Below are 24,314 nucleotides of genomic sequence, written 5' to 3'. Positions count from 1 at the left end.
GTACTAAAAACATGAAGGAAACAAAAAATGGTTAGCTATGAAGACAGGATATTTTTACTGTCCGTTCTACCACAATTGAAAAGATTCCCTCCTGATATTGTCATTGATAAAGCTCAAGTTTCAACAAATCATGCATGAAACATCCTATGGGAAGCTTAAACATATCACATTTTACAAGAATAAACCCACATTCGGCCAATTTACTAGGCATTCACAAAAACGTCTTCCTGTCGTTCAAAAACAACTAATCAGATAAACCTGGTGTAACAATAACTCTGACAACATTGATGTTAGGAAACATTTTGATTTTCATCCCTTACCAATAATTAAGGATGTAAGAAAGTAAAACATTAAAGTCAAGTGTAATATTTAGCCGAGTATTATTTCAAACTGCCTTTAGCGCTATATCGTTCGTTCAAAAGTTAACATTCGTCGAATGGCAACAAATCGCCAATGGAAGAGTCTGAGCATAATTCTATGAAGACTATATACTTATATAAATATAAATGAATTGGCTCCGGCCAAATTAGAGAAAAGTCAAAGCTTAATAAAAGGTAATTATGCACATTAGTACCTAACAGAGGAATGAGAAGTCTCCTAAAACTCCACGAATCGCGGACCGTTGATTGAAAACATTCTTTAAATAAAAACACACTACATTTCGAAGTTATGTAAAAACGCTATTTTCATGAATACCTATACTTACCAAGCCCCACACGCCATTTGTTTACAAAGGAAGTATTTATGTGCTTCTTTTTTCCTTGGGTAACTTCTTCCCAAATGAACCCTAATATTGACATAATAGCTTAACAGTCATGCCTAATTTGCGAAGAACAATATTATGTCCATATATATAATCCATGCGAACATACTAAGGTAGTGGCATTATCATTTGAAATTTTATTGATCAAATTGCTTATCAATGTGAGTGAATTATAACCGAGTGGGTGGCCTTGTTTGGTATGTCATTGCTGCTGGCAGTCAAGTCCTCACAGTTAGTACCATGGTTTTACAATGTACTACACGGTTAGTACCGGTTTTTACGACCTAATTGTAAGACCTATTCCTCACTAGGATGAACACGTCTAGCTTAAATCAATGAGATATTATCCCTGAAAAGGCAGTTCGTAAAACCGGAATTACTAAGATTAAAATGCAACAAAGGTTATATTTTGTTACGAATTCATAATTACAAAAACTTCCCACCAGTTTCCCGTAACTACTAAAAGGGTGAAATGAAGTTCCACCTACAACTTAAGCCACGGCTTGATTTTGCTGCATGTAATGAATCCGATTGAGTTACAATGAAAATGATATTGGATGCGAAATTACCCAGAAAAATTTACTATCTGAAAGAAGCTTCAAATTATATTGAGATTCATCCAGTTTCCGTCACGCTTCCATTTTCTTGCGGGAAACAGTGGGCATCAAAAACAGTAAAACATCGTGCGGCGAACTTTACACAGGGGTTTGATTCCTCAGGTTAGCTCTACAGCCATTGGCTTTGGTCAGAATAAATGTAAGAGTTAATGATTTTGGTATATTATTTGAGTGGGACAGTTTCAGTTCAGAAGAAAGATGGAGGAAGAATTAACTGCCATGGATGAACAGGTAAACTTACTATGGATGGTAATTTTGCATTGGCTTAAGAGAGAACCTTCATCCTCCATCATATCACAGACACTGTCGTAGCGATTAACTTTCATTTATCCATAGTTGTGCTGACATTATTTTGTTGTGAATTCATGATTTCAGCTGGCAGATTATAGTCCAAACGAGAGACCATCGTCGATACACGTGTCTAGCTCCAGTTTCAGAAGTAGTAACACCGCTGACATTCAAAGTGACTCTTCTGATGAGGGCAGTGACGCAGATGACTCTGATCCGCAAAGGGAGAAGGAATCAAAAAAAATGAGACTGAAGGACATCAAATGCAGCGATGCCAAAATTTCTACCAAACAAGAGAAATATACAATTTGGAGTCGTGAACTGCAGGAGTCTGCACTTACGGATGTATTGAACATTTGCTGTGGAGTTGAGGGAAATTTCGAAAGGACCCGAGATTGTGAATCTTATAATTATAGCAAAGCTTACGAGTTGGCAGCGGAGCGCTACCAGCAGTTATCACCGAACGATGCCACGAACTGTGAAAACCCAGAAGAAGGTGCCCAGAATGCCGAAGAAAATGTTCGTGCTGGTAGCTCTCGTAATTTGAAAAGAAGACACAATTCAATGGGAGATGGATACCGGCGGGGGTATCATGGCCGTCAAAATCAAAATAACAGGGGAGGTAAAGGTGATATGGGGGTCCCTAGGGTACTTTTACCTCTTAATACTACCGTGTCTGACAATGAAACAGACGTTGCGAAGGACATTGCTGCCAAACTCAACGAGGAAAAGGAGGACCTCATTGGTAATAAATGATAACTTATGAAACTTTTTTCTGGTTCTTAAAGTGATATTTGTTGACTTATATTAATGTGATATGTGTTATTTTCATAATATCAAGTATCCTTGTGTTCACGTAGAACACATAATATTTATCTGTTTAATTACTGAATGAATGCTTTTTAAGTTTACTTACGTGTAGGTTTCTCCAATGGAAGAGGTTTGTTTCATATTAGATTTTATGACACTCCTGCATTCAATAATGTACTATTTTTACTCACAGAATGTAGCATGTTGTAACGTGGTTTTCTTTTATTTATAGTGAGGGTTGTGACCACTCTTGGCAAGGAAAAAGCCATCGAACTCTATGAACAGACGAAAAAAATTGAAGAGGATGGAGGAATGACCGTTTTGGTAAATATAATTTTGGGCATAAACATAATAATGTATCATTCGTAATATTTGTAAATCGATATCATTTCTTGAAAATCATTTAAACATAAAGTAGTGATGTATAAGGCACTGCGTTATTATCGTTGTCTTACAACCCAAGCCAGATATTTTTTACACTGCCACTCCCTGATTCCCTCATAACTTTATCTACAGACCCAAACCCACCTAAATTAGCCTAGTGGCAGGTCTATTATGAAGTTTTTACAGTGTGAAGTAGCCTCAGACATAATAATGTTTAGAAATATTGATGTACTTCACAAACTGATATTATTCGCAATCTTGATATTTTCTCACATCTGCTCACCTAGTTTTGTTATTCTAATTCAAAAGGCATTTTAACAGGGTGGGATGGGTACATTAAAATATTCCAACAAGAGACAACTAAAGTTGTACATTCCATTACATTGTTTTTGTAATTTCAATTCACAACAGTTATTGTAAACAGTAAGAAATAACTCATAGCTGTGTTAACTAGGGTAAAACAGCTAATTGTTTTTTGCTGTTTAATGAAGTTTTCTCGGGCTTTCCAACGGGTCAGGGGTTCCATGTTGGCTGATGTTTTCAAGCTCGACTCGAGCATCATCCTCTGGGCAGATGAGTGCCAACTCTGTTTTTTCAATTTAAATGTTTTTACTTCCATCATGTACAGATATAGTGAAATATGTTGTAAACTCTGCCGTAAAGTAACAAGAACATAAAAGAAACCCCATTTTAGGAAAACAGTCCTCTTTGGGGTGGAAATAATAGGATAGTAAAAGAGGAAGCGGTGGCGGAATAGCAAACTCTGTATGCTGGTGCTGTTTCACATAAATGTGGTATTGGGTCAGGTGACTCGTGTTTGGTCCATGGTGGAGGGAAAGATGTTGGAACCTTCCGATTGGGCGCCATGGTGCCGTGTTGTTTTCCCTCCTTCTTTAACCATCCTCGGTACCTGTTTCTACATGTTGCCGAGGGAAAAAGCTGGAATCTCTATTGAAATTACATCTCTCCATTCTTATTTCAACAGCCTCTATAATAAATTGGTCCCATCAAGTTTGTTTAGGAGTGAAATGCTGGTGGAGAGTTAGGATGGACAGAGCTAGGCAGAGGAGTGAGGCAGTGATGTCCAAAACCATATATCCTGTTCAATAAATATTCAGAAAAAATGGTGAGGCATGGGAAGGGCTGAAGTGAAGGTAGTTGGGGAACTCTTCCAATTAGTTAAGAGTTATGGGAAATAAAGAATTAGTTAGCTAGCTAGCCTAAGAGTTATAGCCTTTACTTAGCTCATTCCAGTTTGTGTGATAAGTGTGGGATGAAAATGAAGCTAATGAGATTCTCAAGAAATAGGGGGTAAATATTAGCATCAAAGTTGGGGGACATAAGTTGGGCAGTTCACCTATTGAGGAAGTGTTTTGGAAGAGGATAAGCAGGAAGTGTTATGGAAGAGGATAAGCATAGTAGGAGGGATATTAAAAGAAAAATGTTGTTAGGTAATGAAGCATTTACATAGAGGTGGGGGTTGATTACAGGCACCATCCATGGGCGTATGTTTCTGTGTTATGAAGTAAAGATGCAAGTGAAAGTCCAGGGAAAACGTTAATTTGGAGGGTGATTTTGTATGGCTGTGAAACTTGTTCATTGAGACTTTTGAGGAACAGGTGAGGAGGAAATAAAATATATGATAAGAAAAAATAATGATGAAGCTCTAGGCATGATCAAGTCTATCCATATATTGCGGTTAGGAGAAATTTGAAGAAGGTAATGCAATTGAATGCAGGAGAAACTTAGAGCCAGTAAGATGGTGTGAGTGGTATTTGTGTATTTTTTGTTTTCTAACTGTGGGAAAATCATCTCTAAAATTCAACTCTAGACCTTTTACAAATTCCAAAGAAACTGCGGGAGATGCCGCAACAGTAACTTTTAACGGAGTCATCTGCTAATGTGCATTTCAATGCAACAATTTCAGAGTTTAAGAGGATGCCTCGGTAGCTTAAGTGGCTAAAGCACTCGACCGGATATTGAGGGATCTGAGTTCGAATCCCAGTCAAGGCAAATGATTTTTACACTCTGAAATTGTTGCATCTAGACCTTTTCTTTGAACCTTTTGATTTATAGTTGGGGTCAACATGAGCTGAAGAATTTGTAAAATTTTCGGTTATGGATGTTACCTGGAAGTGGTTTAGTATGTTATCACTTTTTCAGGTAAACATTTAGACTTAATGTGGATAATTAAGTGAAAGACATTTAATTGTACTAGTATTAAAAAAATAGTTCATTGTAGAGTGGCATTTGTAAAATGCTGAGAGATATCCACATCCCTCATAGGTGCTTTTTTTTTGACATATGGAATTAGTGACCAAAAGTTTAGATGTTACTTTTCTGAAAAAACTGTATTTGAACCTGTGGAATATTTGTATGATGATGATTTCTCAAGTGCATGCCATTAATATTATTGCCTCAAATGTATTTTTTAATTATATTGCAGAGAGGGACAAGACGTCGTACATCTGGCGGTATATTCTTGTTCATTTTGAAGAATGATAAGAGTGTCGCTGAAGAAGACAAGGACACCGTGTTCTCAGATGATCGGAGAAAAATGACACGTGAAAAAAAGGAAGCTCAAGCACAGCGAAGGAGAATGGAAGCTGAAGAGCTTAGGAGAAGTCTTGTTGCTACAGGTTAGTGAAAGGATTATAGTTAAGTTGTGCAGTAAAAAAGTAGCCGATATTTTGGGTGGGTCTGATGGTAGTAAAAATATGGTTTGGATACTGACAAAGGTATCCTTTGTCAAACTGATGTTATAATTTTTGTAAATATTGTGTTAAAAGGTGTTACATTTAAAACTAGAAGTTATGTCAGCAACGGGGGATTTGCATTTTCACTATCAATATCTTCATGGTTCACTCACTGGAAGGTTAGTTTTTAGAAACTTTTCCTGCAAATATCTTCATTCCTTAGTAGTTTCCTGTGGGGATATCTGTCATCACATGTTTCTTATGATCAATATTATCCTCTTCCTTTCTTTTCTCATCAATGGCTATTGTCATGGTCTTCAGTAAACTATTCAGCGTCAATATGTGCTGGTTGATTTTCCATATGCTATGTACTTCCTGTTCTTTATTTATTACTTGACCAACATTATTTTTCTATAGTTCCAAATTTCTTTGAACTGGCTTTTGACCCTTAATATTGTAGAAAATACATCTCCATATGTGTTACTTTTTACAAGCCTTTTCTTTTTCTCAAGTTATCAATCCATCAGGACTGGGTGATGTCTGCTCTCTGTACATCTCTTATCTTCTGGCATCCTCTTTTGTTTCAGCCTCTTTACATCTCGTCGTCCATTATCTGTTTCACCTACTGCAGTGTAGGCTATCCTCTATAATTTTAGCTAATTTTTTCCAGTACTGTGATCATCAACCCCTCATACTGCAGTAAATGGTCAACCTAACCTACACATCTCATCTTTGTTGTGGCTTCTACAGGATCTGTCCTTAGCTTACTTCGCTCAACTCTTAAATCCCTTGGTCCAGGTTACCTTGGACATCCTTCTGTAAGGACTGCATCTCAAAAGCCTCCTTTGTTTCATCTCTGCTTATCCTATAGTTCACGTTTTACTATTATGTAGCTACACATTTCAAACTTGATCGGGAAAGGAGGTATATAAAATGTTACTGGTATATTGGAGACCATGAATAAAACACCCAGTTATCAACCCTAAGGTCAGTTTGATAGGTGACGGTAGAGTTCACCCAATACTATGCCCAACAGAATGTAAAATTCACACATCAGGTTAGGGGGCCAGTCTTAACCCTGTGCTGTCTATAGTTTCCCAGGAAGTTCTGCTACCCAAAGAATCACAGAACTTGAGTGAAGCTGCGAGTTTCCTGAGGCAAGCCCAGGGATCAAACCCCTAATGATCTTAAATAACGAGAATTCTTGCCATCCTTATGCAATGTGTTAATTACTGAATTCATTGTCTATAGTACCTGTGTCATCATCACCAATAACTTCAATTGGAATTTCTTCATCAAAATCAACATAAAATCCTGTATTCATAAGCAGTTATGTATTATAGATTCCTTAATTTGCTTCCAACCCCATGTAGTGAAGCATCCAGTACATTCATTTGATTGACTTTATTTTCCTATCACAATAATGTGGAGATATAAATTTCTGTGCTATCATTCCTTGATAATGCACCTTAAATGAGTGGATTAAATGTAAATCTAGTGGTTAGAGCTCACTTGCACAACTTGCAGGAAATTGTTTTGAGTAACATTTCTCAATCATTCGGTTGATGGGCTGAACACTGATCAATGTACAGAAGAATTTTTGTTTTGAGACCCAATTTTAGCATCCAGAGCATGAAGATGGCCCTAAAATATTTCTTAGGTCATCCATGTTTTGGAATTTGCTGTACATCTATTGGGCTACATTTTTACATATTTGGCATGGGATACACATAGGAATCTGATATACCAACTACTAGTGGCTGAAACTTCTCACTTCCATCTCCATTTTTGATTAATAAGACCATAGGTATTTGTTTGCTCAGTACCCCTCCATGATCCTGTTCGCCTCTGAAGCTGTGTTTTTGCTGGCAGCACATAAAACAATAACCCTGTCTTTTCTGTATTGAAAACATCTTTTGGGCTATAACCTTCAAGAAGTGTATCCAAATCTTACACCTCCCACCGGATTAGTCTAGACATCAACGCTTTCGCTTTTACCACTCGGCCTAGTATGCAATGTTGTGCCAATCTTTAAACCAATGTAAACAACTATTGGACACTGATATTTTTTATTCTCAATCTTGTGGGAATATGCAATACTTTGCCTCTTATGATGATGCTATTCATGTGGATATTTGACAACCTATCACTTCATACTTGGAATTCTTGACGTAATTTTTCTTTTTAGACAAATTTTTGTGCTGGTGTGCATTTCAAAATCACATCGAGATTTTTCACTATTTTATTGTGTAGAGGCCTGCAATCTTAGATGTTTTACCAGATCAATTCAGATTCAATCAAGAAAATCAGCTTTTTCCATAGTTAAATTTTATCATGAATTGAAAATATTTTTTGCCTCATCTTTCTAATGCCAAGGAGGATAAAATTTATGTTCTTGAGTGATTGAGGAAAACTTAACTCATGAGAATCTGAGCTACCTTGACTAGTGCAATCAGTTGTCCAACTTCAAAATTGTATGGAGAAAATAAAATTCATTTTGATTTGATAAAGTGAGTTTCAGTACATATTAATATTCAGGAACTGATCACTATTGTATCTGTTGCTTCCAGGCAGTGCAAATGATTCCAGTTGTCTGTCATTAGATCTAGAATTTTTCACACTTAATCATGATTAGGTAAAAGTCAATTTCATTCCTCATAATTTCAACTTATGTGTAGCATGAATGGTCTTTCTTGGGTGTTTTACAATGTATAAATTACCCAAGTAATTCATATTTGTCCAATATATTCCTTTCAAAGCATGAATCTTTTCCTGGAAGACTGAGATTACGAGATTAAACGGTTCACATTTCTGTCACTTGTGGCGATCTGTTCTGCCCTGCCGTAATCAAATACTTCCCCAAAACCCTTCCCAATACTGCACTCTCTCATCTTTTTAAGCGTTTGTGTATGGTACGAAGCCAACAAATTTGTTTTATCATAGATGATGTACATGAGTGACTATTGGAATGGTTAATTTTGTTAATCCAGCGCACAGTGATGTAAATATGGAATTCCATTAACAATGGAATAATAGGAAATTGTATGGGGTTAAATAAAAATTTTGTAAATTGTAGGAAAATAAAAATACTGATGATGTAAGTACGGGGTTTGGCTGTATCATTTTTTGCTCAATCCTTGACAAATGTTCACTTGCCAGCTCTTTTCATTCTTCTGGCTGTAAACTTATTCGAGTACCCAATCTTTCAATCAGCTTACTGTCAATATGGGTTCTCAGAATCCTAGTGTCAGCATGCCCTTATACTACCACCATCCAATCCTATTTCCTGCACTGTAACCATGTAGTGATAAGCAGTTTGACCCTTGTGGGAAGTGGTCTTAGTTGGTTCTGAGCATTTAACCAGATGTTTTGACTTTTCTATCTACTTGATTTGCATTGTGTAATAAATCTTAGTTGAGCAGACTTGCATAGAAGGTGTTATTCCTTCTAATGGTTAGATCTATATGCTAATGTTCAAAATTAAAGGTAGGAATTGAGATTTAAAAGCATAGTATGCATTAATTTATCCATATCTTTTTTTTTTTTTAAGGTAGTCTACCGGTTAAGGTAGGTTTTTGGATGGACACAACTACCAAACAAATATTTTCTTACTCCTAACAAAGCACAAAATCCATCATCCTACTCTATATCAGGTCCCTTTTCATCTCTGAGTACTTTCTTCCTCAAAATTTAACTACAGAATTGACTTTTTTGGCAGTAGTCTACTAGGTTATTGTTGAATCAATGCACTACACGTTATTGTACCTCCAAATCCTAAGACTAATTTGTTGCAAAATTCGTAAACACAATGCTACATACAGTGGAACCTTAAATAGCAAGTAATTTTCGTATCTAGCAAAAATATTCTGCCCTAAAATGACTTGCTTAATGAGAGACTCTTTGCCTAACAAGTGACGGAGAGAGAGTAATTCCTGAAATGATTGCTCATCTACAACTAACTAAGGTTTGCTTGTGATTACAAATTTTTTAAAACTTGTGTTTAGACATATTATTTGTGGTTTTTTGTGCATAGTTTGAAACATATCCTTGAAGAAATGGTTATACGACAATCATAACAGAATTAACAAAGCAGTAGAAATGAAAAGTAAAATCATTGAAAAGCGAGAATAAAGTGTGATCATGGCTGATCTAGCATGCACATACAATGTCTACCCCAGCGATTTGCACTATCCTCTAAAATCTGGACACATAAGAAGGTAGATGCTTTAAAGGGAGTGACTAGAATATTTACTCAGCGGTTATGTATGGAGATATTCTTGTCACTCTCAACGATGTGAAAGATTGCTTCTCATATGGAAAAAAACAAAAATTAATTGCAATGGGACTCTTTTAAGGTCAATTTCATTTGTGAGAGGGTGAAAGTGATTTTCACTGACCTCGTTATGAAGATGTCAGGAATATCATTGGTCGAAGAAGTATTTAAGGGAAACCATGTGGGGTTTGAGAGAGCTGTTATTTACAGCGTTGTTAGGCATGGTAAAGAATCAAGTTCCGACTCTAATGCAACAGAGAACATCATAAATCAATGTATCTTAAATAATAAACTAATTATTTTGACTGTTTTTTGTTTGAACAAATCAAGTTTGCTTTCCATGTTGGTTCATTCCACGATATGTGAAAATATGAAGATTATCCACAATCCTAAAATATATGTATATAATTTTCTTTGAATAAACCTTACTCATAATTTATGTTTTCAGCATGGAATGTATTATCGCATTTTACTGCAATTTATATGGGAAAAATTATCTAAGTAAATGAGCATTTCACTTAACGAGAAAGATCCCGGAATGAATTATCTCGTTGTACGAGGTTCCACCGTGCACAAATACTCTTTCTGTAGCCCTGTATACTTTCTATCTCCATTAATTTCAACCATAATGCCTACTCTTTCATCCTCCTACCTCACTTTCCCAGCATTCTCCCTTCTATGACAGTCTTTAGCAATCCTTTGCCTCTCAGTATCTCTAGCATTCACTTCTGCCCGAACTCTGAATTTCTGCCAACAACCTTCTCTCTTCCCTTGCCGTGCCAAAAAAATTATTTTTTCTGTATGTCCATGTATTTTTTTCGATTCTTCTCTGCATGCAAATCTCAAAAGCTTCCACTCTATTGTTATAATATTACCTCATTCCAATTCCTGTCAATATCCAAACCTGGTCTCCATGTTCAAGTGTTCACTAGTCCTTTCTTTAGATCTTTACTGAAAGTGCTTATCATCTCCTAGTAAAAGCCTCTGTTTGAGAAGATTTTTCAGTGTCCTCTGCACATATACCAATATTTCCTGGCATATAAGATGCACTTTTTTTACTCCAAAATGTGCTCTAAAGTCAGGTGATGATGATGTAGATGATACCTGATGATAATGTGCAGCATTGAAACCATGGTCGTGAAATATTAAATCCTTATTGTGGAAGTGTAAAGTTTCTTTTTATCCTCATAATGAAGGAATTCCACAAAGTTAAACCTGAAACTGTTATGTTTTTCAAAGTGTAGAGGAATTCAACCTAAAGTAGTGTGCGAGTGTTGTAGAAAGCATAGAAAATAGTTGCCTTTAATACAAATTTCAATAATATCAAAATAATACAGAAACTAAGCATCACATAAAAAGGTAAAATGATAATAACCTCATCATCTTAAAGAAAGGAGATTGCCATACAGTACTGCATTTAAACTTGAAGTCGTGACGTATGCTTCAGAACACGGAAACCAGGGAGCTGAAAACCATTCGGACCATTTCAGACAAAAGATAATACAAGAACTGAGGAAGCAGCTGGTAGATTTAGTAAATGTAGCTGGTAGATTTAGTAATAAAGATTTACACTTGTGTGCTCCTAAATGGTCAAAGCTTAAGGAACATGTTAAGAACTGGATGATAAATCACAGGATTGATGTTTCAACTAAACTGATTTTAATTGAAGCAAGAAATGAGTATTATGTGTTCCTAGAGCCGATTTTTTCCTGGGAGTTCATGGTGCCAGAGATTAATGATAGAAATGGTGTGTGCATTTGCACCAGGTCTACAATAGCACAAAAACTGTCACTTGAACATGAAAGAGTAATGAGGCACTAACTCATGACGTCACACCCTAAGGAATAATGAAACAACTTTACTTCCAGTGTTTGTGATTGAGTGTAACATATAAAAGTGAGACAGTCAATTTAAAAATGTGAAATTAGCAATGCCATTCATGGAAAGGGAAGTGACAGCCCTGGTGAAAATAACTGTGAACATAATTTTACGGCAGCTAAGATGAATGTCTAAGATTCTACGATTTATGAACATTGACATTGCTGCTAATTTTTAAGGTAAAAATTCCTCTGATCTGATACTGTCGGATCCAAATATTTATTGTAAATTCTTACCTGAAAAATCATAGTGTATCTTATGTTCCAGGAAATACAGTACATTGAAAAAACTTGATAATAGTGAGCACACTTATCAAATATCTTTCTATTTATTACTTTATCCTCTTAAGTTCTGCCCATTATATTCTCATCCCTGCACCAGCTCTATATTCCTCGTATATTCTTATCCTTGATTCTGATTTTCTTTGGCACTTTGAAAAGTTGACCACATTGTAAGTTATCAAAGCCCCTCTCCATGTCCGTAAAGAATTTGTGTTGCTTTGTCCTTCCTACTTCTTTTCTCCACAATCTCTCTTAAATCCAGAATAACTCTTCATGTGCATCTCCCTCTCCTAATTCCAAATGGGACATCAAAGAATACTCTTTCGTTCTCGCCTTTAATTCTCTGAAGTAATTTTTTTCTCTGGATGTCAGAATTTTAGATGCATGTTTAATTATAATGTGTATGTGCATGTCTACTGGAAGTTACTACTACCAGGTAGCTGTACTTCTGATAGTACTGCTAAATGTTCTGAATACAGTTATGTGGCAGTATTTGGTGAAAACATTAGGAATGGTGTCTCCATTAGGAAAATTCATGCACTGAAATTCAAAAGTTCGTAGCAACCGTAATTTTACAAGCCTATAGATTTTTGGCATGTAATTGCTCTTGAAGAATGAAATCCAATATTATAAGCTCCTATAAACAAGCTCCAAGAAATGTATACTATGGTGCATAATAAACCAATCCTAACATTTGTAGCAGCTGCCACAACCTTGCAGTGGGCCTGGTATTTTCTTCACAATCCAATCAGAACCCAGCCACCTTCTGCTGTTGTCATTTATCATTACATGTATATTTTTTCTTACCTGTGCACTTATATGGTGCTTTTCACCTACTAGCTCTTATATTATGTTCATCTCAACTTTTACATGTCAATTGCAGCATCTGTGTATTGTCTGAGTAGTTAGTAACCATCTCCAGCGGTGTTGAATATTTTTCAGAGGTATCTCGATCCCTACTTGAGGTGCTTTGTGGAGGGCACTTTGAGTGAGTACGCCGTCCGTCGGATGGGACGTTAAACTGCGGACCCTTTGGCGCCTTTCGTAAAGAGCAGGCTAATGCCGACGCCGGGTTTCTCTCCACCCTTCATCCTTTCCTGTCCATCCCCTATGGCGCAAATGACCTTAGCTGTCGGTCGCCTCCCCTTAAAACTACTACTACTACCATCTCCAGTGTATTAAATTTCTATAGATAATTAAGTTGTGTCATATTGGTAAGAGGATGGCAACAACAAGTTTGTTTCACTCACTAATATATTTTTCAGTAAGTAAACGTAACGCAAGTAACTTCCATTTTTTATAGAAAATTTTGCCTATTCTTTTGATTTCATATGCTCTATATCCATAATATCTGAACATGAAGATAGCCAATTATTGAAATTCTTGTCTTTTCATGGAATTCAATTTCTATAATAAATTCAATTTTTAAAGAACATTTCGTAGAAGACATGTACTTTTTACCAGGGATTTTCACATGATAGAAAATTTCCATTACCATCAAGAAAAGTGTGCAAATGTGGTCATTAGTATCTGAACGCATTATATAAAAATATTGTTCCAATTTTTACTGCAGTTTAAATTTGGAGCATTGGAAGCCTTAATTGAACTCTTTCATTTGGTATATTCTTCTTAAAAGTAGTAAAAGTTGTCCAAAATTTAAACACATTTTTAATCAAAATGGTCTTCCCTTAAAAATTTTATTACCACACGCCAATAAGACCTTGCAAAAGAGAATTTGTCGGGAGATATACGTAGTATTCTCTCATCAAACTCTACCACCTCTTAATAGTCATTGTTCCCATCTTTGCAAGTATCATTGTTTATAATGTGGTTGATTATTGACTCTATAAGATTGTAGCTAGATGCTTTAGGTCTGCCTCCAGACATAAAAGTTAATATATATGTAAACATGTATCCCCATTATATCACTATCCAAATATTCTCAAGTTCTTTACAATGATATATTTATTAAATATTAAAAACCATCAACTATATTGAATACACAACTGCAACTTTCCACTTTTTATATTTATATGGAACTGATTTACTTAAGGAGGCAAGCAAAGTGAGATAGGCAGCTTTACTCCTGAGCATGTAGCAAGATAGGGCAAGAGTTGAGGTTTGAATCTTGATGTCATCATTATGTATCTAATTATTTTTCATATTCTTACTTGATATGAAACCAATGCATGATGTGTCTTTGCTAAAAAAAACTTGTTTTCAGAGTTTTAAATAGTATGGAAATCTCTCTCTTATTTCATATAGATGGATTAACTCACCTACCTTCACGAGCTGAATTGGTCACTAAACAGGGGCCAATGCAAGGTGAAGATCAAGATGATGTGCCAGAAGGTGATGTTGTCACGAATCCTCCACCTTCCCCAGCATGGGATGCTCGAGAAAATGGTGTAATTACAACTGCCCAAGAAAGGGAACTTAATTCTTATGATGACATTCTTGATCTGGGTGGAGGGGAAGACGTGATGGATGTTTTTTAAGTGGCATGGATTATCTTGTGTGGTGTTTTGCTTTGGTATATGTTCATTATCATTATTAAAAAACTGCAAGTTGCATTAGTGAAGTGCCTTTTATTTTTTGTATCAGTATAAAGAATACATATAGGTTAACTGTGAAATTTATGTGTCAATGTCTCTGCAGTGTTATTTTTTCATCTGTCTGGCTGTATCAGCGCAAGTTATTTTTGTTTTTGGTGACTTTTAATGTTAGCCAATGGCATATTTGTTACTTGCAAGTTTTTTCCTACCGTGAGGTAACTGTGTACCTTTAGTATGTGTTAATATATAATATGATTTTAAAGTACATATTTAAAATGTGTTATATACTTAATTCATTCAGATAATTTTACCCTTTTTCAATTTTTTTCATATATTTAAACACATGGGAACCAAATACTATTTAGCTATTTCCACAAAAAATGCTTCTACTTTTAAATATTAATTTAGGCAGTAAGCAAAATAATAAAGGCAAATGTTAACTCTATAAGTGCTCGAATTGAAATGTAGATGGTAACTCTGACAACATTTGCCATAAACATACCTACAAAGAGTGTGATTTTGTTGGTTTTAGGATATTATGATGGAAACAATGAAAGCAGGATGCAAGGCCTGGTAGTCTTTATATTTATAACATAGGCAATAGAAAGTAGATGGCATTGGGAGCTCTAATATTTCAACAATAAAGCTACACTTAAGGTCATCACATTTTAAATAATGATGAAATAATGTATATTTTATGACTGCTCTGGTACAAACACTTCCATGGAAACTATGTGAGTGCTAGCGGCCTAAATTTTCTACTCCAAAAGAAATTGGAATTCACGTGTCACTCAAAATGTAAAAATCAACGTACAACTATTTGTGTATAACTTTGAGGGAAAGGGTAAACATTTCAGCGCCAAGTGTCTTGCTTTCCGTTTTCCCAAAATATCTTCGTAACCTTACTTCTTTAACTGACCCATCTGTGGATCAACTAATAATGCCAATTCCACTTAAACTAGTTTTTTAGACTGCAGTCAAAAAGTTACACTAATACATTAAAGTTACACTTACTAATACATTATGCACACTCGCATATATTAAAAGTGACAAGTTATGAAATGAAAGTTTTTTCCATGGAACACTATCTAGGTATACTCTCACCTCTATTACATTTACTCAATATTCATACAAGTCTCTTTCTGAGAATCTTTTCAATCACATATTCTCATAAAATTTTTCATCTGCCATTTACTCTCTTCTCATACATTGTGTGGTGGTTTGACTCTCTTTGTTTCACATAACATGTTTTAATTATACTTGTCCATCAGCAATGCATCATGACCTTCTCATTCTTTTTCCTATGCCTCTAATTTTTACCCCGTGTACTTCTCAAGTTCCCATCTTCCATTGAATATAGTTGGCCTTTAAAGTTAAGCCTGCCGTACCCACCTCCATGCATATTTGTGGGTAGGAGTGAATGCCTGCTATTTTTGCTGCCTTTGATAAATATTCTCTTTTGATATCCTCCTGAAGACCATCAGTCTTTCTGCAAGCATTTGCACTTTTTATTATCTTCCTCTATCTATAAGCATTCTTCAAGGTGTGTTGTTATATCATCCAGTTGTTTATTTCACCCCTATACCCACTATGATATCATTTTTCCCCATTCCTTACAGCTTAAACTATCTTTGTTTTAAATGCATGTACCCTCAAATCCATTCTATCTCAGAAGCTTTCCATGCTCGCTGTGTGAATTCTGGACTCTATGAGAGAATTACCGCATTGCTTGCATCTTAGAAAAAAGAGAAGAATGTGTCTGTTTAGATCCACAGTAACCCTACATATCTTACTCATCTCTAGTGCAATTAACCATCTGTCACCAACACTAACACACACAAAGAAAATAACAGCAATGGTGGGTTAATGTATTCTTGTTCTACATCAATTTAATTTGAAACCAGTTACTCAAGGTTCCATTCATTCCTATTTATGTCCTATTATTTGCACACATCCCTTCTATATCTGCTTATTTATTCCATATACCCTGAAAACCTTCCACAGACTACTTCTTCAACCTGTTGAGATGCATAAAGCGAACAGTTACTATGGCTGTATGAATATTATGGTAAGAGTCAACCCCAGCCATACTCTTATAAATAGGCAAAGGATGGGTGAGGGAAATTGGAGAAGTTATATGCTGTAAATCAATTTTTAAAAATTACTGAAATAAAAAATAAATTGAATATAATAAAAATACTAAAAATAAATAAATAGATACTGAAAACGGTTAGAACCAAAATATGTCTAGCTAAGGTTTACTAGATAGCATTGACCCTCGCCTTTGTCAAACACTCAGCAGTTGGGGGCTAACGAGAGAATTATCTCTGCGCCGGCTGCCCGCGGGTCACACAAAATGAAGTGAAATAAATACAAATTAATCACATACTCGAACCCGCACTCAATCAGGGCTTTCGAGAGGTTTCCCTGTGCGTCAGTGTCCTGTCAGTCACATGTAATATAATAATAATAAATGAAAATTAATCATGCACTCTCTAGCTTGGATGTACTATACAGCATTGATCCTTGCTAGTCTCAAGCACTCACACTCAATCAGGGCTTTCAAGAGGTTTCCCTGTGCACCAGTGGTCAGTCACACGTAATATAATAATAATAAGAGCAAATTAATCATGCACTCTCTAGCTTGGATGTACTAGATAGCATTGAACCTTGCTAGCCGCAGGCACTCACAACCAGGGCTTTCAAGAGGTTCCCTCTGTGCCAGTGGCCCACCAATCACTCGCTTGGGTATGCGAAGCCGCCTTAACCCTTGCAAAACTCACAGGTCTACCCTGGAATCTCTTCTGACGTTAGTACTGTTACTCGCTGATTAATTTGTATTTATTTCACTTCATTACGTGTGACCCTCGGGCAGCTGGCGCAGAGATAGTTCTCTCGTTAGCCCCCAACTGCTGAGTGTTTGACTAAGGCGAGGGTCAATGCTATCTGGTGAACCTTAGCCAGATATATTTTGTTTATAACCGTTCTCGTTATCTATTTATTTTTAGTATTTTTATTATATTCATTTTATTTTTTATTTAAGTAACTTTTTTGAATTGATTTACGGCATATATCTTCTCTTATTTCCCTCACCTATTTATAAGAGTACGGCTGGGGTTGACTCTTCCCATAATAACCTGTTGTGAGGCTTTCCACAGTAATGAATTTGCAATAAATTTTCTCCTTCAAAACTTTGCATTTCTCAAGTACTTGCTCAAGTGCAAACAGTTAATTTATTCATTCTTTACCAGGCATAAAACAAATTGCACTCTTCAGATTTTCCCAAATGTTACTTTCATAAAGATTTTAGTCCTTGTGAATTGATCAGAGGGATGCCTCTGGGCACTTTCACCTTCACCCTAGCTGTAATTTTTTTAATATCAAATCTTTCTGGGAAACCACAGATGGAACAGGGAAAGGAACTGGCCCCCCTACCCTCATGTGTGAATTTCTGTTGGGCTTGGCAGTAGGTGAGTACTACTCTTGCCTATCAAACCAACCTTTGGGTTGATTACTCTGATTTTAGGTTTTACGTTTATATTCTTTTATCCATCATTTTAATAGACACTTTCCCTGGAACAATCAGAAAACTAATAATTAAAGTTTTAATTCAAACACTATTTTGACTGTCCTTACTTTTGGTTCAAAGGCAGAATTAGATTATATGCATACCGTGTACCTTTGTTTAAAGACACACTGGAAAATACTATTTGTTCATTTATGCAAAGCTTGCACACAAAAACAAACATTTCACACAAAGAAGTCCTAAGTTTTTCTTATAACTTGACCCTTCACTTACATAATATCATAGTAAAATAACAAGAGGAAATAATAATAAATAAATATTTTCACTTGATGTACCATTTGTGCTACCTCTTTTTCACTTGCATCAACTATCTTGCAAAAGGGGAGTGATCATCCTTTTTACTTAATTACTATAAGGTTGTGATTTGCTTTCAAGCTGAAAATTCCTTCTGCTGTGAACAATCTAAGTCTGTGAGCTTTCAGAGTATGCCAAGAATGGTATATATTAATTTGATGATGTAGGAAGTGATAGAAGTGTAGAGGTAGCAATTGCATAAATTAGGGAATGCGAGCCATCCACCTTGTGCGGTACTCTTGGCCAGGAATAAATTACCTTAAGTAACTAAAAACGGAAAAGGAATGGGGGAGAGCCAACAACTCGGGGACCACCCCTGATTGCGCAAACTAGCTCGGTTCTTTCTTTAAATCTCAGTGATCAACTAAAAATTAAGTATTCTGAAATGATAAAAGTAGAGAAGTCATAAAAAGATTTACATTAAGCAAAGGAAGCTTTAACAAGATGATCATCTGTAAACCTCTTATTGTATGAATTAAGAAATATATTCTGATTCCACTCTGTTCCACATTTTATATTTAGTGACTTCATTATCACTATGGCATCACATGTGCGAACATACATGCCCTTCCACCATGCCAAGGATGTAACCCATGACCATTGTTGTAAGACCGTGTTAAGTCTCACATATAATATTTAGAAGGCTTAAAGTACTCACTACCAATAACTAAGAAATAATTACTACCATTCAATTTAACATTAGATTTATGCTAAAAATAAACACCAAAATTTAAAAATCACAGTTTATTAAAAATTATTAAGAGTATCAGACATATATCTTTCATAAAGTAAATGCTTCTGGAAGTCCAACTAACAAATTGTTTTTAGGGGTGCAAGTTTCTGGAACAAGTTTCGAAAGATATACTTCATAACCATTTTCCTTTGCCTGAATGCACCGATCCATGTCAATTATGCCCATGCACTGCTTGCCTTGCTCTGTCTTACTATTATCTTCACCATGTGTTTGGTCTGCTGAATGTCCTATCACTAAGTACTCACGCACTGTCATTGGTGAATTTTTAAACAGCATACTACGTGGATAGGTGACAATATGGTTATCACTAAGGCCACCATAACAACATGGACAGCAAATGAATACTGCTCCTTGTTCTAAACACCTTTGGATGACAAGGTCAGTAGCAACTCCACAAGCATGAAGGGAGACCCCAATATCAAATTCACCCTTATAATAATCAAGGTTACACTGATAAACAGTAATATTTGACAGCCCAAGACGATTAACTCTGTCCCTTGCTCTTCGCAATGATTCATCCTTATTGTCAAGAAGTATAATTCGACAAAGTGGTAAAAAATACGCAAGAACAATTCCAAGATGACCACTTCCAGAGCAAAAGTCAACTATAGTTTTCCCTGGCTTGGCAACTTTTAACACTGCCTTTACAAGGTTCTCTAGTTGTTGCTGTTTCCTTTCAGAGCGTGAGACAGGGAGACTGCCTCCTAATGGATGAGCATCTAGTGGCACTAAACTCCAATCACATTCCATATCTGCTCCAAAAGGCTTCATAGACCAGTCTGCAGTCACTCCCATTTCTGACACTAATTTGAGAGATGCTTCAATTTCATCCTGTTTTGTAAATAATCTTGCACGTGGTTTGTACCTCTTAGGGTCACTTTTATAAAGACTCTGATAGGGAACATGAGGTAAAGAACATAATTTGTAATCAACATAAGGCATTGACTTCATAATTATAATCTTGGCAGATTCTTCCACGTTATTCTGGCATAACATTCTTTCTAACCATTGCTTCACAAGAGGAACATGATTTTGAAGTGGTATCTCTTTAGCAGATTCAAATATTATATATATACACGGAAATAGTATTATATCAGCAAGAGTTAAAGTATGACTTTCAGCAAACCTATGCTGCAATTCCTGTGCTTTTGGATTTGCAGTGGCGCTAGTTATTTCACTACAGAAAGTGAATCCTTCCTGAAAATTGCCTAAGTTAGCAACACCTTTGGCAAAATCTTGCCTTTGCTTCTGTATATTGTGGATTCTGAGGGGCTGTTCCATATGACGCTCAAATCGAGCTAAATCAGCGGGTAAAATAAATTCATCGGTCACGGATGATTCTACTTTTAACATATACTCTTTTGTAGCTTTGGGCACATCCACTTCACAAAACTTAGTCCACAAAGACGATTCAGCACAAGCTGATAAACAACCTTCACGGAACCCTAGGAGGAAATTTAAGGAAGGGTGAATGCATTCCTCTGCTTTCACAATTTGTCGAAGAACGGCTGATAATCCTGCGACACATACGGAACCAATCGGACTGCAAACTAACAACGCAGGGAGAACACAGTCTTGCACTGCAACTGGCACTTGAAGTTCTGCTACTACTTCAAATGAACATTTTGGCAAGTGTACCTCAAAAGGCACTTCTCCTTCTTGTGCTTTCAAAACAAGTTTAAGAGCAATAGAACTGCATTTCATATAACACATGGCATATAGTGATATTAGTGTCTCCAAAGGTACTAATACAATATTAGAACCTGCCTTAGGCTCTTTGAAAATAACTAGATATGCATCATCCATTTTTCTATGAGAAATAAATTACAAAAGTAGTCCTTCACCTTGGAAAGATCACTAACCATAACAATAGTTGCTCGTAAAATTGAATTTGTCTTTTTTCAAAATGATTACCCGAAATAATTCCTTGATAGAAATCGTACACGCGCTTTATTTAAAATAAATATCAGACTCCGCTCGCGAGCTGCCTTTGTAACCTCCTCAAGACTCTATGATCCAGTATTTTCTGCCTCGTGAAAACAGCTGTGATGGAGACACTTCCTAACACCAACATCAGGCCTTCAAATATCCAGAAGTTTCGCTCTTCAATCCATGCCACTCGATCACAACTGATGTGAAAAATTAAATTTATTCAGGAGAGAAAATAACACTAACTATATTAATTCAAAACATCTTCAAATTTCTACGGGGATATCACTCACCTTCTTTGGACTCTTCCAGAAGTATTACAATTGATCACTTCTTTGTAATGAGTCAGAAGACATGCAGGAACACTTAAGCTGTTTATTTCGAATGCTGCAATTTAAATATAAGAATGTTACCTTAACCCAAAACGGAAAAAAATGTTCTAAACGTTAAAATGCAAAGGATTTACTACCATTACAAAGATGACACGGTTCCACAATTTCGTATTCTTCTTTTAACCAACAAGATGACAGCACAGAGTTATTTCTTAGCAGAGTTTCTGGGTAAGTTTTCTTACTACCATTAGTCCAATGGCTCTCGACCACAAGAACTAACGAAGTAAGCCTGAAATGAATAATTACTCTCTACAGAAACAGAACAAGCTGGCAAATCAAGAAATGCATTCAAATTACCTACCCTCCAAGAAACGTGACAGCCAATAGCATTCGTCTTTTAGAGCAGGATTCTATCATGTCTGCCAAAATGCTGTCTTTCTTCTCAAACAGATAAATGGTTTATTTCGAACATGTGAATAGAAAATTCTTCACGTAGATTATCTCATGCTGGATATATTACCTACGTCAACGGATTACAAATAAGTTAGCCTACATAGAATTTTTTTTAATTACGTAACTCAATTATTTCGTTCAAACGGCACTTGCACACAATTGTCCATCCAAATCTTCTACTAAATAATAGCAGATCACATATATCTTTAGAAAATGAAAAATCCAACGACCCCTATGGAAAGTCAATTGATAAGTGCAATGCGTGAAAGAGTAGAATCCACTTAATAGAAAATAATCCCTATTATATTTTTTATTGATTAGGCACCCGAAAACTATAGAGAAATAAAATTATTTTTAATTCTTTAGGTTGAATATATAGCCAATTTTGGAGTGGAAGTACATCATTTACCTTATGTCAATATAGATTTTTCACAAAATTGCGCATTCGAGTTTGCATTGTGACGTTCGCGCGAACACCATCTTTATTGAAAACTTAAAATATGGCGCATCCGCGTGAATAGAAGCGTACTTTCGTCAGAATCAAAAGAAGGTAAAAATCGCGTATTTCAGTCGTAAACTTTGTTTACTGTTGTGTTAAAAAATTGTAATCACTGGCTCTTCTTAGCAAACTGGTAAAGGTAGTTCCATTGTAGCTTTTATTTCATTTGCTTCTATGGCTTGGTGAGCATCAAAATTGTCAAGCATAGGAAAGTAGAGCCATAGTAAGCGTATGTACCCGGTAAAATTTAAACTAGCAATTACTTACTCTATTGCTCAGGCATTGGTTTCATTGCACTTGCTTACGACTCAGTTTTAATCATCCTTACCTCTTATTCTTTCCAATATTTGAGTTATTGAGATAGGCCTATAGGAACCATTGCCCATATTAGTCTGTATATCAACCAGAGTAATATTTTTTATGAACTAATTGTTATGTATTTTTCTCACAGAAACTACTGGAAAAGTTATCTTTTCGGAGAGCTTACATTATTCGGAGTATGAAAGGAATTCCTGGTAGATATTGCGTGGACGTTTCCCCTTCACGAGCGATTTATCATCCAACGAAATCTAGTTGGTACATCAGTATCCTGGTTTTCAGCAAAGTTCTACTCTGCTTTGGCGTTTATTTGTCTTATGATTTCCAGAAAGTGTTCAACGTTATTCCACTAGTTTGCATTCTTAAGCTGGTGTAAGTACTATAGATTTTGTATGTTTTTGTTCTCTTTCTTACAAGCCAAGTATTGAAATCCCCATGCCATTCAGTGATTTTTACCTATTCACTGTGTTAATTCAGTCAGTTAAAAATATTTTCTGGTATTTTTATGAGAATTCTAACTCATGCTAAACTGGTTACGGGTTAACTTTTTCAAGCATTGAACATATCCTTTAAAGAATTGGGTTGTTATTCGTAATGAATGCTCTCTCGGCGAATTATTGTTGTTTAATTACGTTAAGGGATATTTTCACATACTTGATATTTCATTGATGTTATTTGTTCAATGCATTTGAAGCCAAATTTTAGTATGTGTAATATTGGGTTCGAGATATATAGAACTTAGGTAATAGGAACGCTTTATTCCCGACCTCATTCCTGAAGAGCCTAATGATTAAACAATGTAGTTATTTTTATTATTCATAACGTAGGCATTTAGGTCCTATAATGTATTAATAAAAATGTGGTAAAATATCGGATTTCGTGTATATTTCGCTCGTTTTTTTGCATTCCCTGCTGGAAAGTCTTGGTTTGCATTTCACAAGTTCTTAAGTTGACCGATCTTGATGGTCAGTGTTTTTTTAAGAATCATTTGTGTTAGCCGTAGTGACCATAATCTTTAAAAATATATTTTTCGCACGCACAATCTTAGGTTCCATAAATTACAATGATCATTTTTTTAGTTGATTTTGTATTTCATTGTCTTGTTCAGATAAGCCCCATTTAATTTGAACACATTCATAAATGTCCCTTAATGTAACAAGTTGCTAAAATCAAGTTGTTATGTTTGCAGAATTTCATAATTTAATTTTTTAAGATGCCAGCAAAAATTACTATTCCTTTATTTCCATATTAAGTCTAATTCGAGTCTCTTTAAGTGTGTGATCATGAGATGAAATTATGTGATAGACATGTTTTCTATTTCACCATTTCATCTGGATTACTTACCCAATTGTTGACTAAAATCTGTGATATAGCCACATGCTAAAAAGGTCTGACTCTTGAAGGGGAGCTTCGTTTTCAGTTTAATATTTGTTATTACCTTTAGAGAAACTCTGATTTTTAAGATAGTAATATCATTTCTTTTATTTCATTGCCCTTTGGTATATTTCTGACTGGTCAATTACCTGGCCTACTTGTATTATGGTATTTGTGCTGTTTAGATTTTAAGCCAGACTTTATTGGAATGAGGATGGAGATAGAAACTT

General features: G+C 35.7%; 4 protein-coding genes across 10 annotated transcripts in view; 2 read left to right on the top strand and 2 right to left on the bottom strand.

The window, feature by feature from the left end:
* The first annotated feature begins 1,462 nt into the window (after nucleotides 1-1,462).
* Nucleotides 1,463-14,772, top strand: Phax (phosphorylated adaptor for RNA export). Its single transcript, XM_071599678.1, has 5 exons — nucleotides 1,463-1,611; nucleotides 1,756-2,413; nucleotides 2,711-2,802; nucleotides 5,309-5,501; nucleotides 14,256-14,772. The coding sequence occupies exons 1-5, from the start codon at nucleotides 1,579-1,581 to the stop codon at nucleotides 14,486-14,488; spliced, it is 1,209 nt and encodes a 402-aa protein (XP_071455779.1). The 5' UTR covers nucleotides 1,463-1,578; the 3' UTR covers nucleotides 14,489-14,772.
* A 4,382-nt stretch (nucleotides 14,773-19,154) lies between these two features.
* On the bottom strand, nucleotides 19,155-20,985 carry LOC139690971 (glutathione S-transferase C-terminal domain-containing protein homolog). The gene has a single exon (XM_071588654.1). The coding sequence runs from the start codon at nucleotides 20,983-20,985 to the stop codon at nucleotides 19,207-19,209; it is 1,779 nt and encodes a 592-aa protein (XP_071444755.1). The 3' UTR covers nucleotides 19,155-19,206.
* A 160-nt stretch (nucleotides 20,986-21,145) lies between these two features.
* On the bottom strand, nucleotides 21,146-22,373 carry JTBR (jumping translocation breakpoint protein JTBR). 3 transcript variants are annotated; one of them, XM_071588675.1, is made up of 5 exons: nucleotides 22,303-22,373; nucleotides 21,802-21,878; nucleotides 21,578-21,729; nucleotides 21,402-21,495; nucleotides 21,146-21,308 (listed from the first exon to the last, which is right to left on the bottom strand). In XM_071588675.1, exons 2-5 carry the CDS (start codon nucleotides 21,855-21,857, stop codon nucleotides 21,146-21,148), a joined length of 465 nt encoding a protein of 154 aa, XP_071444776.1. In that variant the 5' UTR covers nucleotides 21,858-21,878; nucleotides 22,303-22,373. The 3 variants fall into 3 exon arrangements, with proteins under 3 accessions (XP_071444776.1, XP_071444769.1, XP_071444782.1); XM_071588668.1 differs by having other exon boundaries at nucleotides 21,802-21,960; nucleotides 22,303-22,365; XM_071588681.1 differs by having other exon boundaries at nucleotides 21,802-21,881; nucleotides 22,303-22,363.
* Nucleotides 22,344-24,314, top strand: part of LOC139690950 (proton-coupled zinc antiporter SLC30A5-like) — a 56,095-nt gene continuing 54,124 nt past the window's right edge. For 2 of the 5 annotated variants that reach the window (XM_071588640.1, XM_071588613.1), the window contains exons 1-2: nucleotides 22,532-22,632; nucleotides 22,844-23,082. In XM_071588640.1, coding sequence (XP_071444741.1) covers nucleotides 22,624-22,632; nucleotides 22,844-23,082 — 248 coding nt within the window. In that variant the 5' untranslated portion in view covers nucleotides 22,532-22,623. Of the gene's footprint in view, nucleotides 22,444-22,521; nucleotides 22,633-22,843; nucleotides 23,083-24,314 lie in introns of those variants that run through there. The other 3 variants (XM_071588622.1, XM_071588632.1, XM_071588606.1) reach the window with 3 other exon arrangements.

Source organism: Hetaerina americana, unplaced genomic scaffold (assembly GCF_022747635.1).
Source record: "Hetaerina americana unplaced genomic scaffold, ioHetAmer1.1.p SCAF_1, whole genome shotgun sequence".
Lineage (NCBI taxonomy): Eukaryota > Metazoa > Arthropoda > Insecta > Odonata > Calopterygidae > Hetaerina > Hetaerina americana.
The sequence above is the reverse complement of the archived record's forward strand: the minus strand, read 5'-3'. Positions and strand labels throughout refer to the sequence as shown.

Bases quoted from the DNA above. Each gene is read 5' to 3' on its own strand.
- Phax (XM_071599678.1), top strand. From the start codon at position 1,579: ATGGAGGAAGAATTAACTGCCATGGATGAACAG. The intron at 2,414-2,710 runs GTAATAAATGAT...TTTTATTTATAG, and splicing joins GGAAAAGGAGGACCTCATTG to TGAGGGTTGTGACCACTCTT. The intron at 2,803-5,308 runs GTAAATATAATT...ATTATATTGCAG, and splicing joins ATGGAGGAATGACCGTTTTG to AGAGGGACAAGACGTCGTAC.
- LOC139690971 (XM_071588654.1), bottom strand. From the start codon at position 20,985: ATGGATGATGCATATCTAGTTATTTTCAAAGAGCCTAAGGCAGGTTCT.
- JTBR (XM_071588675.1), bottom strand. From the start codon at position 21,857: ATGATAGAATCCTGCTCTAAAAGACGAATGCTATTGGCTGTCACGTTT. The intron at 21,496-21,577 runs GTAGTAAATCCT...TTTAAATTGCAG, and splicing joins ACCGTGTCATCTTTGTAATG to CATTCGAAATAAACAGCTTA. The intron at 21,309-21,401 runs GTGAGTGATATC...TTTTCACATCAG, and splicing joins TCTGGAAGAGTCCAAAGAAG to TTGTGATCGAGTGGCATGGA.